We start from the raw sequence: 22,891 nt of genomic DNA, 5'->3' as shown, positions 1-22,891 counted from the left end.
ATTCGGCTGCGGGCGTTCATCCGCCCCGCCCGCCACAAAATGGCGGCCTCACTCTGAGGCTCTGCTCGAGCCCGTGTCCCCATTGGCTGGTTCAGGACACCTGACCCACGTGCCGGGCGCTGATTGGCCAGTGCCCTGAGGCGGGCTTGCACGGCGGTGAGACGGGGAACGGCGAAAGCCCTGCTCTGAGGGCCGTGCCAAGATGGCGGCCGCGGGGCCTCCGCTGACATGGTGAGCGCGCCTCCCTCTCCCTGAGCGCCCTGGCCGGGCGCGCCTGAGGCGTGGGCGGCGGACACAGCTCCGCGCTGCCCCGCCGGGAGCGGAACGCGCCGCGGCCCGGGAGGAGCGGGGCGGGCTCTGTTCCCGCCCCGAGGGCGGGTGCGGCGTTTCCTGCGGCCGCCGCCGTGCAGCGGGAGGAGCGCGGGGCCGGGCCCGCGGGCCGCTCCGCGCTCAGGGCGGCGGTGAGGGAGCGCTGCGGGTACGCGGCCTGCGCTCCGGGTGCTTCGCGTTGTTAGTGCGAAAGGCCCTGCAAATACCGAATGCGGCTCTTTAACCCTAGACACGCGAGGCGGGTTGGAATTAGTTTGTGATATAAAACGTAAATAAAATCTTTGCTCGTACCTTTCACGATAGATATGCTGGAATTTTATAAACCCTGTACACTTGAACGGCTGTAAAAGAAAAAGGTAATACAGAAGGTCACATCAGCGTAGAAGACAAGAACAAACTTTTCGTTTTTGAAAAGTTAAACCCGGTGTATTTTTCTCAAAAATTGCAGCGATTTCAACCCAGAGTTTGCTTTTGATTCATGAACATGTGAAAGTGTGAAACTCGGATCACAATTTCTCTCACCATACCTAGAATTTTTATCTTATATTGGAATTATTTTGTACTGGGGAGAATATGTATTTTACTATTGAAGAACTTAAGGCATTAGTACATGTATAACTTTTATAGAGAGGAAATCTGAAACCACTGTGTAGGTAGCCTCTTTTTTTTTCATATAAATTAAATTCTTCTTTATGTTTCTCAGGGGCAGTTATGGCCTTTCATTTTTGTTTGTTTTGCAATACATTTATTTTCAAATTTTCTTTTATTAGGGATATTTCACCAAAAAATGGCCAAGAAGTATTTTTCTCCCGTGAACTTTATGAAAAATATTCCTTGTCTCCGAGCCTCTCTGAACTCTGGCATTTATCAAACAGGTATATTGTTTTACCATTTTGTGCTCTTTGTTACCATCCCGTGGACACATCCCCAGACTATTTTGGGGAAAGCTTCATGCCTGGCACACAGGGATTTGTTAGTGCCTCCTTGGGCCAGCTGTTGGCCTGCATCTTTGTGAAGCCTCAGAAAGCAGGAGCAGTCTGAGTTGAGTCCTTTGGTCTGGGAAATGAAGCTGTGTGAACACAGGTGGTACAGGTAGTGTGGTTTTTACAGTTTTGGTGTCATTTTTAGATTTTCTTAGGCTGAGGAAGCTGAATAACATCTGTTTCACATAGTGAAAAATGTGGCTCGTGCTGCTGGATGTCAGCATTTGGAGGGCTGGATTTAGACTTTTGGTTTAAGGAGTTACTAAGCTGATAAGGGAGGTGAACACGATGGCTGGTGGATGAACCTTCACACTGGGAGGAATGTGGGTGGGATGCCAGGTAAGGATTCAGCATCTAGGGCATTAGTTTGTTCAGAAGGGCAATTACTGTGTTTTTATGAACTGACAATGAGAGTGTGCATTTGAGGAGGGGGCTGCCTGTAACATCACATGCCTTCATCCCCCATCTTTGGCTAGAGAAGGCTGTTCTGCTTCATATCTGCTGGAGCAACTTTCCTGCAATTGGAAAGATCCCAGCACAGGCTCACAGCTTGTTACCGGTACATCTGATAGTCCTGTGGGATTCTTCCTTAGAAGGCTTTGTGGAGTGGCCACTCCAAGGGGGATTGTGGCCAGCTGTGTGTGGTCCCAGTGGGTTTACAGGCAGAAGTCAGAGAGAGGCTGCACCTGTAAAAATCAGAAATCAATGGAACTGGGTTGTGTGGCCAGAGTCAAGAGGAAGAGAAATTAAACCTCTTGTAGCAAGAGCGAAAGTAAAAGCTGGAGGAAATTTGCTAATTTTGGGGAGTTTCTCATAGATATTTACCAAAGTGTGTTTTGGTGTGGGAGCAGTGAAAGCGGGTTGCTGATAAAATGAAGGGGGAAAATTGAAGCCATCAGCTCCAATAAAGTATAATGCTGTAAATATGGACAGAAAAGCTCTGTCAGATTATTTTGGTTTGCACCCCAATGAAGACTGTGACAGCAGTGCATACTGAAATGATCTTGATGTGCTGCCATTTCATTCAGTGCTGAATATAGCCAATTTAAGCTGCTAGAATTTCTTGATGTTCTTACACTGGCATATCTGAGTCAGCATCTTGTTGCTGCTACAGCTTAATTAAATTTGCCAGTTTGTGCCACAAGGATGGACACATTCTCATATTTAGAGAGACAGCTGTGAAGTGTTATTAAGAACCGTGGATGTGATACTGCTGGGTTTGAATGACACTCGAGATGTTTTCTGCTGCTGAAATAGTATCTTAAAAATATGCTTTTTCCAAGATCACCAGTTAATGTTCATTTTGTTAGCCTTAAATATTTTCTCTCTTAAGTACAATTATTTTAAATAGACCAGGGCTAGGCTGGTTGGCCTTTGTTTACTGGAGTTGTTTTAAGAAGGAGCTTTATGTTACTTCTTTATTGTTGTTAGAACAGCCATGCGCCTTGCCCTAGCCTACTCTTATTTTTGGTGACTAATTCCAACCTTGTTTAGAGTAGAAAATTAAATGCTTGATTTGTGTATTCTGTAAGAACTTCTTCTTTGAAATCTGGAGTTTCTGTTGTTACAATGAAGTAATTTTAATTTCCTTATGCAGTGAAAGAAAGACTATTTCGAATTAAATCTTTCTCCTTTACTATCAGAATTGAATGATAAGTCTGACCTTTCTGAGTGCAAACAGTTTCTGAACATCACTGACTGATGAAATTTGAGGATTTTTAATCTTTTAATTAATAATGTCTGTTTCCAGAACAAAGAACGTGTATCGTATTTAGCTTGTTAACACCTTTTTTTTTTTTTTTTTTTTTTTTTTTTAAAGAAAACCCTATCTTTGTTTTTAAACCAGTTGCAGACCTGCTGCTGGCACTAAGTGCCAGTCTGATTGTACAGGTGAAGTTTCAGAATAAGAACAGTGCACAGACAGGAATTGGAATAGCAGTTTATCCCAGAGCAGTTCAGGCTTGCACAGCTGCCTTTAGTGTTTCTGACCAGTATTATTATTTATGTGAAGACTGCAAAGTCTCTCATTTGTTCCTTTTCTTTCAGAGAGCCAAAGAAAAATGTGGAGGCATTGGCAAACTCCTTAGAAAAGAAACAGACTTGCAGCATGCAGGCTGCAGAGTCATTTGAGGGGGAGGCTAAAAGCCCAGCTGATGAGCATCCTTTTCCAGAACCCAGACTCCCCTATCCATTTACCTCCTGTTTGACTGAGAAGGAGCAGAAAACTTACTTGTATCTGATGACTAAGTTCTCAAAAACAAAAAACCATTTCGAAGTTGATGCAGCAAGTCAAAGGGAATTTTTCACATATATGGTAAGATATGAACATAGGATCATCACAAAGGGAGTCATACAGTTTTTTCTTACAAAGAATAAAAGGGAAAAATTGATTTTCAGTTCAATTTGTCATAATTAATTTGTCATAGAATTCATGGTGTTATGAAAGTTTGAAATATTCAGGATAAGCTTTTTAATAGAAATTGAAAGTGTATTTGGTTATTTCATTGAAAGTGGGGTTTTGTGGCTTTTTTTTTGGTTGGGTTTTTTTTTAAGTCATCTGAACAACTGGGGCTAAGTGTAGATCTTTGACAACTGACCAAACAGCCTCCCAGCCCCCCCAAAAAAACCCTTTTTTTCCTGAAGGGTGAGATAGAAGTTGTCCTTCCTGTGATTTTAGTATTTCATGGTGGCATGTAGAGCTGTTAGGCCATGGATACTTGTTGTTGGGGTCTTTGGCAGCTGTGGGAGCTTTGCCCATCCGCAGGGGAGGGCCCTGTGTGCTGCCCACCTTCATCTTGGCTGGGAGGACCGTGATGGTTGAGTCCTGTAAAATGTCATTAATCAGCAAATTGTTTTGAGCCATTGCATTTGGTTTTCTGTGCTTCCTTATTAATGCTAATTTCTTTATTGTATGCTGTCACAAAGGAAATAGCATTTCCAGGCACATCAGTAACTACTGTGTTGTTGTTACTTGTAATTTCTCATGAAATCAGAACTCAGATATCTTTGTGACTTTGCAGTGTAAACTTCATCAACCATATCTTGTAACCTCTCTATTTATAAGTCATGGTATCAAAAGACACTTGCTGTTCGTAGAGGATGGTGTGTTGTTGGTTTGGGATTTTTTTTTAAGGAAATTCTTTTTACTTAAGTGAAACTGAACACTTGTCAAATGGAGTAGCAAGTGGAATCTATTCCTTCCCTCATACCATTAGCTGCACTGTCACTCTGGAAATTTTGTTGGTTACATATCTAGCATAGAGGATTCTGTTTTGTCTTAAAAATAGATTTTTCATTCTCCCAGCAAATGAAAGAAGTAGTGAACAATGAAGTTGCAGAATTCATGAAATTTGCCCAAAACGCTGCGAAGAGCTGCGCCCAAGATTATGATTCTATCTCTGAAGATGCTCTGTGTTACACTGAGGTAATTACCAATGCTTAATTCCAGCCCTTCTTAAAAAATCATCTTGAGATCATGGTTGGGATACACAGAACTGCTCTTGGGATGTTCCCTGACCTACTGATTTGGTGTTGGGATGAGCTGGGGAAGTGGCCGTTTCCCTCATGCTGCACAGTGTGGCTTGGCCCATGGTTCATTGGAGCCAAAAATCTCTGATAGAAGGGAAATCACTTTTAACAATCCTGCAAAAATATTTATTCATCAAATAAATAAATCTGTATTTGGGCAAGGAGGAGCTGCACTTAAAGTGTGGATGTTTGTTAAGAAGTGGCTCCTAGATATACACTTCTGGACAGAATGTTCAGCTTTCCTCCTCAGGAAAGCTTAGCAGCGTGTCACAGTGGCATGTTATAGTCACTTTAATTAGAAGTTACTCAGGCTTTAATCATAAAGTTCAGTCTGCAAGTTCATGCTGTGTTAAATATCCACTTTGATGATTCTAAGATCAAACATGAATGCAACTGCATGTATCATTCTTGGGTTTGTACCACATTCTTGAAAAAAATCCAGAATATAGGTTCATTAAACTTTCCCATTAGTGGGTTAACACAGAGGTTGGGCACATGTGAAGACAAACATCCTGCTTGCTTTTTTATTTTTGCCCCCTAAATATTGGGATTGGCTTTGCTATTTTGTATCTTGTCTTCTGGTCACAAAATGTGTCTCCAGAATTCAAGTCCTATTTGTTGTTAATACCTTGACTTAAAAATGAAATAGAGGCCCATATTTCCATATTTTGTTCCAACCAATACTTGCAGAGATAACTCATTCTAGTTACTAAATAAAATCTAAGTATACTAAATGCCTAATTCAAGTATTGTAAAAAAATTACACAGAGTTGATGTGATAGCAAGTTTCAACACAAATGGAATCATCCTATGCCTTAACCTTTGTGACTTTTGCCTAGGCTTAGTGTAAGCTGGGTAGTAACACAAAAAATATTCCTTCCTCTAAAAGCCAAGACAAATAACTAAAAAGAAAATTACCGGGTTTAGACTGTACTAAACTGCATGTTTTTAATGATTGCCTGAGCTGTGTGCATACATTGTCAGCCTCCCTTATGAAGGGCTGAGGAGAATCTGGAATATATTGCAGTTCTCACAGCAGTGATTCTAAGAGTGTTATAGATCCATATTTGGTACCTGCAAGTTTTTAAATACAACTTGAAATTGTGGGAAAAGCTTTTCAAAATTAAGTTCTTAGGAAAGGTACAAATGCATAAGTTATTTTTCTTTTTGTGCTAGGAATTGCTACGTGCGTGTATTGGACATGTGCAGAAGTATCCAGAGATTTACACCCTGCAGGAGATCATGAGTATCATGGGAGGAAAGTTTCATACAGGGCTGACCTTTAAGCTGGAAAAAAATCTTCTTGCAATGGTAATACCTTATGTTATGGGTTTGTGCATTTTTTAAATAAGTAGAGTTACATCAGAATTGTGCTATGCAAAGATTAGGGATTTTTGCAATTGTTATTAATTTCTTGAGTTAGCAGTTATAATTTAAATTATTTAATTAAAACTTTAACCAAATTGTTTTGGTACTAAGTCTGTGAACCCTTTTTACCAGATATTTCCCATAAAATATTGCATTGATAGTATGTCTTCTCATATCACATAACTTTGTAATGCACCTGTGTAAATTCCTGGTATTTTTCTTCATAAGAAGTGCAGTGTTGGGTGAGCATGATTGCTGTGAAAGCTGTTTTTTGATATTGCTTGATTTCCCCCAGGGTACAGCAAAACGTGGTCAAATATATTTTCCTCCCATGGCCGTTCAGCTGCCCACGGATTATAGCACTGTTACATCTATTATAACCCCCGAAAAAAAGGCTCATGTTATGCATAATGTAAGTGACCTTTTTATTGTCATTTGTAAGGCATAATTTGTACAGAAGTGCAATCTGATCCTTTTTATGTGTTGAACAGTTTTTAGACTGCACTGGAGCATTAAATAGCTGGTGTTTCTGGTTGTGTTCCTAAAATGTTTTCATTCTTTAGAGCTGAGTTTTTGACTGTTTATTGCCCATGATTTTTTATCAGCTAATTTAAGGAGTTTTTTCACAAATCAAACCCCCAACTTTCAACAGAAGCACTGTAATTTCAGAGACACTTGAAGAAAGGAGCAGAGGTGATGCAGGAGAATGGTATAAGCCTCAAAAATGTTAGAGCTGTAAACAGAACCTTTCTGAGATGTCTCAGGTGGCAGAAAAAAAGAACATAACTGGATTTTTTTTACTTCTCTCATGGCCCCCAGTGCTCCTGGGCTCCCATTATCTTCTTAGTCCTTGATGAGGTTCTTCAATCTCATGAGCATTCCCAGCCTCCTTCCTTCATGGAAACATGTACTTGTAAAGTTTAACAATTTTATCATTTCAATTCTAATTTTTTTCATGGTTTCATATTTGTTTTAAGGTTCTCTATACCTAATCAGTACTGAAACAACTGTGCAGTTTTAACTAGACTTCAATATTAGATGGTTTTGTTGTGCTGTTGCTTACCTCGTAAAGAAGATCTGTAGTGTATATTTGTCAGTTAATCTGGTGGGGTTGTGTTTTTTTTTTTTTTTTTTTTTTTTTTTTTTTTTTTTTTTTTTTTGTTTGGTTTTTTTTTGTTTTGTTTTTTGGGTTTTTTTTGTTCAGCACACTCCCATATTTCATGATAGTCTAAATTCTTATTCAACCTAGTAATTCAAATGTATAGAAATCAACTGAAAATACAAGTTAAAAAGATATATTTTCTTATGCTGCAATGTAAATGCCTAAGATTCAACTGAAAACCTTCAGGGAAGTTTTTTTTCTTTGATTTCATTTTGAAGCCTGGCACTGTGGTAGTCTTTGGACTTCATTGGGGGTAGGGGTTGTATAAACCCGTTTTTGGTTTGGTTTGGAGTTTTTCTTGTAAATTTAAATTTATGTGTATTTCTTAAGAATGTCTTTGAAAGAAGTAACTTTTTTTTTTTTCTCTTTAGAATATTAGTTCAGATTCAAATGCAGAAAAACTTGCTTTGAAATACTGTCCTCAAGTTGTTTTAAGTGATCAGTCGTTATTTACTTTGCTGAATAATCATGGGCTAAACTACAAGGAACAGTGGGAAATTCCAGTTTGTGTTAAAATGATCACTGTTGAAGGTATGGAATGTTTTTATTATAAATCTGCGGGGGAGTTGTGCAAATAAGCTGGAAAGCTGATCCTGGGTCACTGGATATCATTTCCTATACCTTTTTCCACCTTGTTACTCTACAGTTACCACCATAAACTTGCAATTTGGACATTCAGCTATTTTCCACCTGGGGGAAAAGGCCAAAACAAAACAAAACAAAAAAACCAGTTAAAACCAGTCTTGCTTTTAAAAACTGTCAGTTGTGCTTCGTGGAAAGAAAACAACTCCATAAAGCTGTTAAAATTATCAAGTGAATGGATTTCAGTAAACTAAAAAAACAGAGAAATTCTGAAATTTTATGAAAAAGCAAAGAGCAAACATTTTCTGGAATTAAAAGGATCTATTTACATCATAGTATAGTAAATAAGGAACGAATGTCCATGAAGATAATATTTTCAGTTGCAACAAAAAATGTTTTAATAAACTGGTGAACTCATCTGACTGCTTGACTTAGGTGTGAAGCACTTCTTCAGTAATCTGTATAGAAATCTCCTTCTTTACATTTTTTGTTTTAAACACAATACGGTTTATACAAGTATTTATGTTTGTGGTATTGGAATGTCCTTCTGTGCTTTTTTACTCAGGTTTCTAAAGGAGACTTACAGATAGTAAATAAGGTATCAAATACCTGCAACGTTTACTGATTTTCACTTTCCTGTGTGAAATTAAATTACTTTATCAGTAAAGATAATGCCTGATTCCTTTTGTAGCAGCATTACAGTTTTTAAACCTAATTTTTGGATCCAAAATTAACACCTGAAGGACATTCAGATTGTGTTAGAAATGCACTGTGGTTCTTGAAGGGTTTTGCTCTGCCTTCCTTTTCTGCTTGTCTCTGTAACCAACTCCTTGCTTTAATTTACTTTTTTTTGTAAAACAGGAAAACTGTTCACCATGTGCCTTGGCTTTCTCTGTTGTGGTGGGCAGGGTATTGCTTTTATATTTGGGTGATTCATATGTAAGTGTGTTAAGGTGCAAACAAAGGAGTGAGGCACCAGAGCCCAGACAGAGTAAACTGATTACAAGAGAAATAAACTGCAGCTATCACTTGGACAATGAGACTAAAAAAAAAGAATTGACTTTCAAACAAGAAAGAAAAAAAGATCTTTTTGGAAAACAGGATTCGTTTGATGATATGATGCTATATAGGAAATGATGAATCCTCAGTTCTTATTTTACAAATTCTCTACTTAGAGCTGCATTTGAAATATGTTCAGCTATTAATGTGGTGGGTATTGCTGCTGCAGGATCATAATAATTCACACCATATCTGGACATACTTTTATTTCCTGTTGTTAATGAATGAAAGGATCATTTTTCATTTCTTCTGGTGTGCATGTGCAGTGCATTTCACTGTAATTGGAAGTTGAAAGATTTATTATTTAAATTATACAACCGTCTTCCTTCCTTCATTTAATGTGTTCTCAATCTCTTTTCATTCTTGGAAAGGTAGCAAACCAGCTAAAGTGGTTTATGTTGATCCACCTCTGCTGAGAAAAGAAATGACTGTAAGAGAGAGGAATCAAATCTTCCATGAAATTCCAATGGATTTCCTGGCAACTAAAACATCCTACGTTCCAGTTTCTGTTGTATCAATGGACAAACCAGCTGAGGACAGCCTGTTTCAGTGGGATGTATGTAGGTTCATGTATTCCTAAAAACAAGCAAAACCAAAAAGTTGTGTTAAAATCCTAAGTTGCTTTTTCTGTGATTAGGGAAATTTTGGTTTTCTGTTGGTGGTTTTTCTGTTGCTGAGTTACAGACCCTGTTAGAAAATGTCTGTTTAGTTCCTTTAAATGCTTCTACATGGGCATTTCAGCTTCAATATTTACTTCATTAAAATGTCTTTTTCAGTGGAAAAAGTTCTGTGAACTTTTGCTGTTTAGAAAGGCCTGTCAACTCACAGGACCCAAGATATTCCAAGTTAAACTAGAAAAACAGTTCAGCTACTGTTGGACTACTTCTCAACTACTTCTCCTCTTTCCTAACAGTCAGATATGGATGGTAGAACATTCTTTGTGTTTTCAGTTGGGCAATGTCTCGTTTCTTGGTTTGTTTTATCATTTTGCCATTTGTTAATTTTATTACTTTCTCATCCCTGCGTTAAGGTGTGTTCTGACACCTACCAGTGCAGGACAGCTCCTCCTCCAGATGACACAGGGATGGACTTTGATGATGATGTTACAGAGCTTGAAACTTTTGGAGCAACTACCAAGCTCCCAAGAACTTGTAAAATAGAAAGTACTTTACCTGCAGCTGGTAACACTGCTAAAATTTTATCTCATGGCCTCAAAATGGGTGAGAAGAGTTCATCCACCATAAACAATGGAGATAAAGAGGAGAAAAACATCCTTTCTGAGCAAGAAGGTTCAGCATGTGCCAGCGTCCAGCCTCCATCATTGGATGGCATTCCATGCTTCAGCCCTCAGGAACATTCTCCTCCAAGCTTTCAGTCAGTGGAGGTAGGACTGGACAGAGCACAGGATGTCGTGACCAAGGAGGGATTGGACAGTGAAACAAATCCTCTGTCTGTTGCAGTGAGCTCTGAGAAAGAGCCTGACGCTTCACAGGATACCACGACCAAGGAAATGCTGGACAGTGAAACAAATCCTCTCTCTGTTGCAGTGAGTTCTGAGAAAGAGCCTGATGCTGCACAGGAAGAAGAGACTTTTTTCTGCAGCAGTGACACGGATGAAGAGCGTTTGGTGATTGATTTAGGATGTGAAACCACTGCTTCTGGCAAACCAGCTGTGGAAACCACTGTTTCCTCTACCTCAGCAGAGACTGCCGGATCTCCTTCCGCTGCCCAGAGTCCTTTAGCAAGCATCACTGACTGCTCAGATACCATGGATCAGAGAAAAAAAGCCTCTAAGAAACCTTCAAAGAAGATATCCAAAGAATTGGATCCTGTTGGGCAAATTTTGAAAATGCAAACTGAACTTCTCAAGTCCCCTTCCCAGAAAGCTCATGAGCCGGTGGTGAGCTGTGATAACTCTAATGCTGTGCCAGCCCAGCTGCCTCAGTCCCCAAAAGCCTTGGTGACCTCCAGCACAGAACCTGTGCCAGCCCCAGCCTCCAATCCCACTGGCTCCTCCAGAAACACCTGGACGTGGCTTTTTGAGGGAGCGCCCAAGAGTAAGTGTGGTCATAGCATGGGAGGAAAACTGAACAGAAAACACTTGACCTTTATCTGAAGAATGTGTCAATAGTGCATCTGTTACATCTGTTTGGAGATGTGACTGGAGTTCACAGTGCCTCCTCTGTGTGGGAATTACTGTCTTGCACACAGAAGGGAGCACTGGGAGCTGTCTGTCCACAGAGGTGAATGTGAAATACTGTTCTGTAGAGAAACAAGTTGTTGTACACGAGGTTTTTAAGCAAGGAAAAGAAATCATTTGGTGGTGCAACGAGTTATTTTTGCATGAAAATTCAGATATTTGAGTAGTCTAGTCTGCAAAAGTAGTTTCTTGTCAATTGAAAGTAGAATAATTTTAAATTTTGTAGAATAAAAGTCAATCTAATTACACAGTTAAAAATGGGAGGAAAAAATTTGTATGTCTTAAGTTTTGAGTCTCCTGGTTCAGTTGCTATTGCTTAAGTCTCAGCACTCTGTTCCAGAAGGCAAATGAGGATTCCCTACAAGCCACCTCTCCAAGTTTTCAGGCAGTTAGCTGGGTGTTGAATCTATGCTGCACTTGGACCTTAGCCCAGAATTCCAAGTTGTGAAGATTCTGGGGATCATGGCCCTGGAGGTTTTCCTCACATGGCCGAGTTGCTTCTGAGCTCTGTACAGCTGTAGTGAAAAATATTTGATTGTGTTAGATAAATAAGCAGGAAACCAGACAGGTTGTGTCAGGACAGATACTTTTCTCAGATATTTGATTCCAACAGATCCATGCTTTTTGGTGGGAAAACATGTTTGGTATTTTCTGAGATGTGCATTTGATCATATAGGAATTATTACTTAATCTATAGATTAACATAATGAGTTCCATTTTAGTTGAAATTGTGTCATCACTTCCTACATTTTTATTGATTTAGATGAATAATCACTTAAACCATGTTTCCCCCCTCAGTTTGAAAGGCTGAGAGGCATGATGCTGTATTTCTCTCTCTCTGTTAAAAAGATAAAGTATAGAATTCAGATGTTTTATAATAGAATTTTTTTAATAGAGATTGTGAAACCAGTATTGCCAACATGCTGAAAAGTGACTGCGTAGGAATAGAAAGCATAATTCTGCCATTGGAAAGTTCTATAGCAAGCTGAGAAACCTCTTTGCATGTCTATTTTGCAGAAAGCCAGATTTGAGTTATATATTTTACTAACAGAAAATTACTTCCAGTTCCTTGGATAATATCTCCCACAGTGTGCATGCACATAAACTCTAAATTCAACGTTGAAAATGTATTTGTTCACAGCACCGCAGCAATCCCTATTTGTAGGTGTAGTTTTGACACCTATTTCCACATATCTGCAGGACAAAAAAAGAAAGAATTGGATACACTTTCAGTAAACCAGTTTGGAGTCTACTGTGTTTATTTGAAAGGTTTTGTTAAAATGTTTCTAAGGGTTGAAGGGATGTTTGTGCGTGTACTCAAAGCTGCCCTGGGAGATGCAGTGGCCCCTCTTGAATATGGTGGTATCCAGATTGGAGTTGAACTCTGTGTGGTGTGGAAACCTCTGCTGCCATCCAGACCTGAGACCTGAGTTCCTTCAGCACCTGATGGATGGATGGCAGCTCTCAGAAGGCATTCATTGTAAATAAATATTTCTCTCCTTTGTGGTGGGTGACTGTGGCTTAAAAAGCAGTTTTTGAGCTACATTTATACAGAAATCGAGTCTCATTTGGAGTTCTCCTGATTTGTCTGAGAAATCTAATGATGTGGGATCATCTAGAAATATTCTCTTCAAGAGTGCACGTTGCCCAAATGTAATTACTTGAAAATCTTTTTGAGCATGTAAGTGACTTTTTTGTGCCTAATGAAGTCGTTTTCACCCGCAAATCTTAGGAAACAAAACAGATCCTAGAATAAAAAACGAAACAAAACTGAAAAAAAAAAAATACTGCAGGGGAACAAAGCTAATCAGCTTCATGGCAAAGAATATGCAAGCTTGTCATCTTGTGGTTTCTTCATTTTCTCTAGGAAAGCTGTCAGGTGAACTTCAGCTGCTTAAGGAAGACCCTTCAGAGTATCAGGCCCCTGAGGAGGGCAACGTTGTGTACAAGCTCTTCAGTCTGAACGACCTGCTGTTACTTGTGCGGTGCAGCGTGCAGAAAGTCAAGCCACTGCCACTGTCCCAGAAAAACAAAAAAGCCCAAAAGGTAAAGATTTTGTTTTCAGCTTTTCTCAGTTTGTTTTGGGGTTTTTTAACCAGTTGTGCTCAACTGGCATTGCTGGGATTCCCAGTCCTTGATAGCATTTGTGCTTTCACTGAAGCAGTTGTGACCCTGCAGTGTGTCTCCTGTAAGTAAATATTTGCTATAGCAAGACAGGGAAGAATCACTTGTGATTTCTTTAAAGCTACTTGATTAGAAGATAGGGAAGTGTGATTCTCCATTTTTTACTACAGTAAATACGCCTGGGTAATGCTACTCATGTAAAAAAAAAGTAATTTTGAGCTATTCTTAAAAGTTAATGGAGTAATTAGGGGGCTGATTCAAGGCTTTGAGAATGTTCATGATCATAAATACTTTCAAGCAGGATTCAGCTTTGCTATCATGCCTAGTTAAGCAAAGAAATAGGAGATAAAATGAGCAACAGAGAACACAGTAAGAGATGCTATTTGTTCTGCTTGAAAATACTGTGGCATTTCTTAGCAAATAGTTTATCTCATGGAATTAAGTGGTTTGAATGCAGCTGTAATCCAAATACACTTTGCAGCATGAGGAGAAGGAAACTTTGGTCTGTAATTCTCAGTAATTTGTAATTTTTTTAAGAGTCCTCTGAATCATTCAGCAAATTTGTTGTGGTGTGTCCCTCCTGAGAATCCCAGATTTACAGCAGGCAGATGTTTTGTGAGGTGTTCATGCTTTTTTGAGATGGAAATAACCATTGTAACGAGGATTACTTGCCAAGAGTCTCTGCTTAGAATCTTATTTTGAAGAAATCCCATCTTTTTTGCTATTGATCCACTGCTCATAAATGCTTGGGAATAATGCTTTGTTATTCAGAAACCAATCACTTGTTTGGGTTTTTTTTTAATTTCTGCTGCATTTAAGCTGTGACTTGTCTGTGAGAGCTGACAGTGCTCATTAGAGTTAACTCACTCGTTAGGGTAGCCTCTGATTGCAAATGAGAGCCCAAGCACTGGGTTGTAATTTCAAGTGAGATTCTGACAGGAGTGATAAATGGCAGAATTCTGCTAATAATAAGCTAATTAGAAATGTTGTGTGTTTTTTCTTAAATTGCTGCAGGGGGCAGTAGAGCACAGAAGTGTAAACTTGAAATTAATTTAGTCACATGGAAAAGTTGCTAAGTGGCAGAATTTTGTTATTTGTAAAAGCTTCCCCTGGCCTTTTTTTCTTGTTTGGTTTTTTGGGTTTTTTTCCCCTGTCCATTTCACCTTTCTCTATATAAAGTCTCTATACTCCAAAGTTTCTACTGATTTCATAGAATGTGAACCTTCAAACAAAATCTCTGAAATGTCTTTGTTGCTTCAGCTATGGTGGAGGACTGTGATTATTATGAACTACAACATGTAGTTAAATTGTAGATGGTTTTGGACAGTGAGTGCTATTTTTTCTCTTCTCTTTTTCAGCTGACTCCTGTATTCCTGTTGCCAAAACTCGAGTACCAAGCCTACTATGGTGTGGAAGCTCTCACAGAGAGTGAGGTGTGCCAGCTGTGGACACAGAGCATGCTGCATTCTGAATGCTCATTTTATGTTGGTAAGTTCATGTGTGAGTATTTGTAGGATAACAGAAGAAACGTGTTTATTAAAGGTATATTCCATACATCCTTTCTTATTTTAACTTTCTAATTTTGTGTTTTTTCATGTCTATCTTCAGTAAGTTCTTTGTCTAAAATTTCTGCTGGGTGCTGGATGAGGATATTCCAGCTTTGGTTTTAGATAGATAGTATCCTGTAGAAAATGCTGGATTCGTGTTTGTACAATGACATTTTAAAAAGTCAGGAAAGTTTTTATGTCTGTTGAGATATGGGTCGTGTAGAGAAATTAAAATGATACATATAAAGAATGTGTCCAGACTATTTTAATAACCATTTTTAATACATGGAGAGCTTTCTGATACCAATTATTTTGTAATTAATAAGATTTTAAAAGGGAAAATTTGCAGCAAAGTGGTTAGTTGATATATTTACAATATGCTTGGCACATGCTACTTAGTGAGGGCTGTCCTGTTTGTACAGTGAGCCAGTGTTCTGCAGTGGGGACTGCCTGGCTTTTTTGTAGAAACAAATCTGAGGTTTAGGGTTGTTATGGCAGCAGTTGTGCCTGTGGTTGCCTAATCTTTCCACTTGTGCACTGAATTACACTTTTGCTGTTGTTGGCTCACACCAGAAGGCTATTTTAGAAATGCTAACTTCTCTGTTGTCCAGTTTTTACATACAAACTATGCAAGCTACCTTAGAATTATTAGGATTACGTGAAATCCAGTGTATGTGCTGGTTGCATCTTAGTCTGCTCTCTTTATTCAATGGAAATAATGTTCTAATTCTAAACTTCAGAAGCAGTATTTAAAATGACTTTTCCATTCCATTAAAAAATAAATTCTTATGAGGAGCTAATTATGTCCAAAGTTCTCTATTTGTATCCTAATGCCCAGTGCAGAGGCATTTCCTCTCTAACAAGCAGACCACTATGCCGAGTGCATCCTGAGTATTTATACTGAGGGTATACCCAGCATACTGAGCTGAACTGCAGTTGGGCTTCCTGTAGGAAATGTTAGCCAAGTTTTTATTAGCATTTCCAGAGTGGCAAGCAGTGTGAGGAACGGTGAGCTGAGGGGAGAGGGCTGGTGTTTGCTGAGTACACAGAGTGGAGGAGTGTCTGTCTAATCTCCCGTCAGTTACAGGATACTGAAGGAATGGCTTGCACAGGAGTTTGCAGACAGCTCATCCAGCCACCACCCCTTTTTATGGAGACTCTTGGGAATGCAGGAGGAAGCAGACTGGGTGTGCAGGTGCAGATGGAGAGCCACAGAGCCCTTCCAGCACAGCTTTGCTCTGTGTGTCTCCTGTAGGACCCTGCTGGCTGTGCACAGGCAGTGCCCTGGGCTGGCAGGCTGCACTGGCCTCCAGCACGTCTGTTCTTGTGCTTGGGATAAAGTGTCATGATTGTTTGGCAGCTCCTGGATACACTCCTTCCAGCAGCAAGCCATGGGGTGCATAGGAATTCTCCTTTTGAGGGCTCTGAGGAGTCACAGCATTCTGTGGGTTGTCTCTGTCCTGCCCACAGTAAATGGGTACTCCCAGTCTGTGGGGCAGATTCTTGGTACTGCCATGGAGTTTCGTACGGAGGCAGGTAAAAGAAATATGTGGAAGTAAATATCCATTCTATGAAAGAGCATCTAACACAGTTTTAATTAGGAAACTGTTATCATATTCTACTTGGGGAGTCTTCTGCTCTTGGTATATTGCAAGGTAGCTGTGAAATTGTGCCTTTCAGTTGGTATTCCTAAGGGAGCTGTGAAAAATGCTGTGTTGCAAGTGTCTAGATTTACTCAGAGGGCTCTTTGGAGCAGAGAGCCTTGTCCTGAAACTCCAGAGACACTTCTCTGAGGGTGATGGTATCCTTGTGATAAGGACAGCTTAAAATGGGGTGAATCTCTTATTCTCTGTCACTAATTTGATGCCTGATAGTAAGACTACTTGAGTGATCTGTTCAGTGTAAGGAGAAAGGCAGAGAGCTTCCGAAATCATGCTGCAGTTTGAATTATTGTAAATGAAATGCTGTGTTCTGTAATAAAATATTTTTTAAGTCAAACATTTTGTAAAGCCATAAACTTACTGCACTTCTTAAATTTACCTCACAGTCTGAGTGTGAAAGTATGGAACAACACGGTTTGAAAACTATGATCTTACTAACACAAAACCTGCAACTTGCATTCTTGATCAGACAAGTTAAGCCTTTACCTTTAAAGTTTTGAGCATGTAGCAGACTTCAGTGGTAAACTGCATAGGTGTTTTTGTCTCTTGGAAAAGCTTAATTCCCTGTCTCAACCGTGTCTTGTATTGCCAAGTATGTATGAGAAGCTCTTTGGACCTTGGTCTGTGCCCCATAATTGTGCAGCATTGCTGTGGGTGATAGAGGGAGGATCTCATCTCTGCTGTGACTCAGCAGCCAGCTCAGGGCTCCAGACAGAAATCAGATGTGGAACCATGGCCTCCTGCAGCAGCTGCAGGGGAGGTGAAGTTGAATTATTTTTTAGGATGTTCTAGTGAAGCAGAGATATTATCATCAAACAAAGAGCGCCGTCTTCCTCTTGCCAGCAAAGCACCGGGCTTGGTTGTTGAGTGCCCTTCCTGCTCAGATAGGAAATCCTGCATCTGCAAAGGCAGTAATCTCTGTGACAAGCTTCCCAAATAAGGCACTTGTACTTGATCCAGGCAGTAAATAAAGTTGTGATAAGCTTTGCTGATTAATGGGAGCATTTTACCCTCACCATTATTCGCTTATTTGCATTAAGTGCCTAAGCAAAACCTTCTGCAAGAACAGTTTACCTTCATGTGAATGGAATATAATTGGCTTTAAATTAAGATTATTTGTAGAATGGGTTGGAAAAATAGTGTATGGGTAACTTACTACATGTCAAGTATTTTCAATCAGTCACTTCTCAAATACAAGATACAGTTACATAAACTAGATGGAACTAATTCATAGATGTTTTGTAATTATTATTTTTTTCCCCAGTTACATTGTCAGTGTGTTTAGAAGTAGAGAAATCTGTTTTGAGGAGAGGGTGGTGAGGGATACAGAACTCTGTTACAGTGCAACATTGGTAAATACTTTTCACTGTTCTATGCCAAAAGAGGAAAGATTTTTATCCTTTTAAAAAGGCATTAGGTCTGCAAATGATGCTCTTATATTTGTCTGGTTTTATTTTTAGTGTATGAATTGAACTTCTTTTTTCAGGACATATTGATGCTTTTACATCCAAGCTTCTTATGCTAGAAAGGATTTGTCCAGCAAGTTTAAGAGAAAAACTTGGATTGATTAAGTAAGTATTTTTAGTAGGTTTTTAGCTATGAATTTCAAGCCCTAACAAGCCTTGCAGTTTACTATTTTTGCTATTTCTTTTCTTTCACAGACCTGCAAATTCATTAAACATACTTCATCATGTTTTGAAGAAGGTGTCTGAGTAAGTTCTCTGTTTTTGTTCATTGTATTTGTTTGCCACATTGCCCAGCTTGTCCTGTTTCTCATGCTTGTAGAATGTTGGTCTACTCTGATTTTTATTTCTTTGTATACATGAAGAAATTCATATTTTACAGGTTGTCTTAGCGCTATCATAACATAGTGCAATACTGTGTAAAATGTGCTAGGTGTTAAAGGGTTTGCAAAAATGATGCAAAAGAATAAGAACTTGATGTTTTTGAAACAGTTTTTCAAGAGTGGAAACTGGAGTTCTTGGAGCTGAGTAAACAGTTCACAGGAGTGAGGTGTAATATCATAGATAGGGGCTCACACAGGGTTTGGGTACTTGGGGTTTGTTATTCTTCCTGCTTGATTTGTAGAGAAACACTGTGTCCACTTCTGCTTACCTTGACTTAGAGTAGCCTGTCTTCCTCTGTACGGCACTGCAGCCTTTCTCCTGCCTCTTTATGTAGCTCCTTCAAGGCTTTCAGGCTGAAAGTGGTTTTTTTTTGTTTTTGTTTTTTTGTGTGGGTGTTGTTTTTTTTTTTTTTTTTTTTTTTTTTTTTTTTTTTTTTTTTTTTTTTTTGTATGTGTGTGTGTAGCAGGCTTCTTGCACTGAGTGTGAAGCCTTCTCATTCAAATTACAGAGGGGTTTTCCTGCTCTTTATAGTTTCTGTAGGTTCATGATTTTTGACTAAGATTTCTGATCTGGGCAGTTGGTTGACCTTCATCTTCCTGAAAATCTGTTTAATCCTGTGTGTGTGTTGAAAGCTCATCTGTTCTTTGTGTCTGTGTCCACATGGGCATTGTTCTTTGTAAGATGCTGGTTAAGGAATTGCAGTTTGCCCAACATGGATGGTGTTCAGTGTATGCTTACATGTTTAGTTAAATTTGGTGACAGTCTGTACATTGTTGATAAATTAGTACATTATGAATACATTATAAACTCATTAATTACTGTTTATCAATACAATATTAATTAATCCTTTCTTGTGCACGGTCTTTCTATAAGACATCTAAAGGGACTAAACATCTAAAGATGTTCTGCTTTTGCATTAAGAACATATTACCTATCCTGATCAAATAGAAAAAACTCCAAAGTTATATAAATAATATTTTTAATTTTGAACTATTTTCTCATTTTAGTTTGGAGGAGGGCTCTTATTTATTGAGTCACGCTGCCGGAGATTCATCAGTTGCAGTTTACAAGAGTTCTCTTGACAAGAGCACGAGATCATCCTATAACTTGCACAAAGCTCACAGTGATCTGCCTGCTGTACCTGCCACTCTCTCAGTCCCATGGGTTCCCCTAAATCCCAGCCTCCCTTTGCCCTACCACATAAATCATGGAAGAGTTCCGTGCACCTTTCCACCTGCACCCTGGGAAGGCTGGAAACAGAAGGTCAGTATCTCAGTTAGATTAGCAGTTTAGGAGTTACCTATTTCAGTCCTGTGGGGTACAGCTTATCTGTCATCTTCGGGGGTCAGAAATTTTTTGGGAGTCCATCCTGCTTTGTAATTTATGTTGGTGAATAAGTGATGCCTATCATGCTTTGGAAGTTGCCCAAAGATCCTGCTCTCACCTCTGTTATTTTTGAGGTAATATGGCCCTTTAAAAATAAGAACATTTTCAAGCATTATTCTTTTTCAGCAGAGACTTAGTCATTTGTGTAAAAGCCACTGCCCAGCTTTGTGCACTGTGAGGTGGTTTGGAGGTTGAGTTACCTATGACGTCATATGAGGGCAGGATTGTCGTGCATCCGTTCCCAATCACCTTGTGCACTTTGGTTTCTGCCAGAAGGAGATCCGGGCACGTGGGCAGGGAAGAGGCAGGATTGGTCACTCCTCACTGGTGACTGAAGACCAGCTGTGCCCTGTGTAAAACCACGTGTAGTAGAAGGCAGTTCTCTGAATGTAGCTCTATATGTTTGTGCTCAATACAGACTGAAGAATATTAATTCTGGTCATTCTAGTTTGGTTTTCTGAGTTGTTTTTTGTTTGTTTTCTTTTAATTCTCTCCCCATGTGTGTGTAGATGGCTGGGGTGAAAGGACAGTCGGACACACCCCGTGAGGGAAGGCCAGTAGCTATGGAAACAAAAGGCAAGCCAGCTAAGCCTGTTAGAAGTGAAGGTGTGGCTCCAAAGAAGCTGAGGATGAATTTCTGCAAGCAAAGGAAAATGAAGAAAAAGTGGAAAACTAAATTCAACAAAATGCAAGTGAAGTAGGAGTAAGCCTGGAGAAGAACAAGAGGACACAGAAAAATCTGAGGTTCCTTGCAGCTTCAGAGGAGCCAGAACATGCTGGCAGGGAAAATGGCTCCAGTAGCTGAAGCATTCTCTAGACCTTTAACCCTTTGGTACCTCAGGGAACGTGTTCCAAGTGAAAATCTCAAAATCAATCAGAGAAAAAAAGGATGTGGCTGCAGCCACTTGGCTGGCTGTGGGGAACAGAGTATCTTCTGTGGGTCTGGTGATTCTTATAGAAAAGGCTACATCCTGAAGAGTGAAGCAGTGGCTGACAACAACCTCTAATACTGTGTAACAGGAAAAACAGCTTTTCCACTTTCCCAGTCCTTCCAGATTCATTAGATTTTTGTTCTCACATATTTTAAAGATGTATTTTACTTTGTGTATTTGGTATGGGGAAACAACTTGGATTTAATTATTTAACTTATTTGACACATGGTGTATACTGGCTTTTAAATAACTTAGAAAAATAACATTTTTCGTTTTAGACTGGTGTAACAAATGAAGGACAAAAGCTGTATTTGTTTGAATAGTAAGGGCCATAAATTTGCATTAGAAAACTTACAGCTAAACAAGTGAAATTATAACAGGAGAGCTGTATTTTTGCATGTTTAAGCTGCTTTCAGAAAAAGCAGAGGCCTTAAAGGTGTTCTTCCAAGTCTTTTGTTTGGACTGAGAAAGTTACCAAGTACACACATCTGATCAAGCATTCTTCTGCGCACTGGGACTTGATAGGACATGTTCTAATGTCATGAAGGTAAAAGTAAAAAAAAAAAAAAGTTGTTTACTGGAGTGTACCTGCTAAAAAATCCTGATAGAAGGGATTTTTTTTTTTTAGATCAAGCTTCAGTAATGAATGTATATTAAAAACTTCTTTGTGAAATACAAAGCATTTTCTGATGTCGTTTTTTTTTCCAACTGTTAGATATATTTATTCAGTTATTCAGTTTATTCCTGTTTTGGACCACTGCTTGTTTTATCTGCAGTATTAAGCTATTGACAAGCTGAACTTGTGTTTGCAATTTACAAATAGTTCTGATTCAAAATCCTAAATGCCCTTAGCAACTTCTCATAATAGAAATACTTTAGCTGTGAGTCATTTTTCCCAGATAACTGACTCTGTCTGGGGGATTCAAGGCAGTTTTCAGTTTGTGTATATAAAACTTTTTGCCAGACTTGTATGGAATTTGGTTTCCCAGTGCAGTTTCATGAGGTATAAATGTATGGTCTGTTACATTACACTGCTATATTACTAATTATGGTGTACAAGTTGCAGAACTGCAGTGGAGCAGCCTGAGCTGCTGCTGCCTGGTGTTGCATTGTGGACATAGGACTTCATCTCTGCTGAAGCTGCTGCAATTCTTGTTGGCCTGGTCACGCAGGCTGTTCAAGTCTTCTGAATAGTGGCTCATCTGTCCCCTCTGCCTCCCTCTTCTGCCTGTTTGATGTCATCTGCAAATGCAGGGACAATTGATTTGGTCACAATATCAGCTGACTTGAAAATGCTGGTTAGTGCCAGACCCTGGGAAGCTCTGCCCATGACCAGCACACCTGGTTCAGCATTGAGCTGCAAACCACCAGAAATGGAGGGAAGCCTCTGGGAAGAGTGTCCCGTGCTGTGTGAGATCCCTGGTGGAGGTCTGCTTCTCCCTGTTCACTAGGGGTTCATTAGGAGATGAAACTGACGGCTTGTATCATGTTCTGACAGTTCGAAGGTAGTTTTGGAGGACTGGAGGAGATGTTCTGACCTAGTTTTTGAGGTGACTGGTTGGCCTGTGTGCAAAACCGTGGAACTTTACCAGTTCTCTATGTCAATGTGAATGGGTTATTGACTGTGAAACCTGACTTTTCTTTATTTCTGTAGTAATGAGAGTTTTGAAATGTCATTTGCACTACGCACTGATAAACTTCTTCCATTCTCATATGTAACTGGCTAAATCTCTTCACCTTTTCACTCTGACTGCAAACACTTCTAGGAATATAACAGAAGCTGTCTGTGTAAAATAGATTAGGAAAGATTTGCTGCATTTTTTTCTTTTCTAATGTAGCCTAGCAGCTGGAAGCACAGAAAACTGGGACCAAGTGACCAGTCATCCATTCTGGTGCTGGAAGGTGGGAGATGCCAACAGCAAGGGACTCTGCCCACCTCCGTGCTGTGAAGTTCAGTAGCAGTTATTGAGCCATTTGAAGAGGTATTTCTTTTGCTTCTGATTGTTTGCTCTGTGTTTTAAATAGCAGCCTGTTTCCAAAAGAGTATAAAAGTCAGGTCAGGTGTAGTCTTTCAGAATGCTTAGTGCTGACCTGCATTTAAGTTTGCTTCTAGTTCTGGTAGAAGTTGCACCATTTTCAGTCTCTCCCTCTGTTGAAGTCTGCATAACTTCCTCAGATGCTT

General features: G+C 39.5%; 1 protein-coding gene across 3 annotated transcripts; it reads left to right on the top strand.

The window, feature by feature from the left end:
- Positions 1-70: 70 nt before the first annotated feature.
- ICE2 (interactor of little elongation complex ELL subunit 2) lies at positions 71-21,388 on the top strand. Of its 3 annotated transcripts, XM_066328584.1 has the most exons (15): positions 71-231; positions 1,101-1,205; positions 3,360-3,627; positions 4,618-4,737; positions 6,018-6,152; positions 6,505-6,621; positions 7,743-7,902; positions 9,384-9,568; positions 10,043-11,069; positions 13,080-13,258; positions 14,695-14,824; positions 18,031-18,115; positions 18,206-18,256; positions 19,399-19,654; positions 20,287-21,388. In XM_066328584.1, exons 1-15 carry the CDS (start codon positions 203-205, stop codon positions 20,476-20,478), a joined length of 3,039 nt encoding a protein of 1,012 aa, XP_066184681.1. In that variant the 5' UTR covers positions 71-202; the 3' UTR covers positions 20,479-21,388. The 3 variants fall into 3 exon arrangements, with proteins under 3 accessions (XP_066184681.1, XP_066184682.1, XP_066184683.1); XM_066328585.1 differs by lacking the exon at positions 1,101-1,205 and having other exon boundaries at positions 156-231; XM_066328586.1 differs by lacking the exons at positions 71-231; positions 1,101-1,205 and having other exon boundaries at positions 3,493-3,627; positions 4,601-4,737.
- The last annotated feature ends 1,503 nt before the right edge of the window (positions 21,389-22,891 follow it).

Source organism: Sylvia atricapilla, chromosome 13 (genome assembly GCF_009819655.1).
Source record: "Sylvia atricapilla isolate bSylAtr1 chromosome 13, bSylAtr1.pri, whole genome shotgun sequence".
In the NCBI taxonomy this organism is placed as follows: Eukaryota; Metazoa; Chordata; class Aves; order Passeriformes; family Sylviidae; genus Sylvia; species Sylvia atricapilla.
Note: the sequence above shows the minus strand (reverse complement) of the source record. Positions and strands in the feature narration are given on the sequence as shown.

Bases quoted from the DNA above. Each gene is read 5' to 3' on its own strand.
- ICE2 (XM_066328584.1), top strand. From the start codon at position 203: ATGGCGGCCGCGGGGCCTCCGCTGACATG. The intron at 13,259-14,694 runs GTAAAGATTTTG...TCTCTTTTTCAG, and splicing joins AAAACAAAAAAGCCCAAAAG to CTGACTCCTGTATTCCTGTT. The intron at 18,116-18,205 runs GTAAGTATTTTT...TTTCTTTCACAG, and splicing joins GAAAAACTTGGATTGATTAA to ACCTGCAAATTCATTAAACA.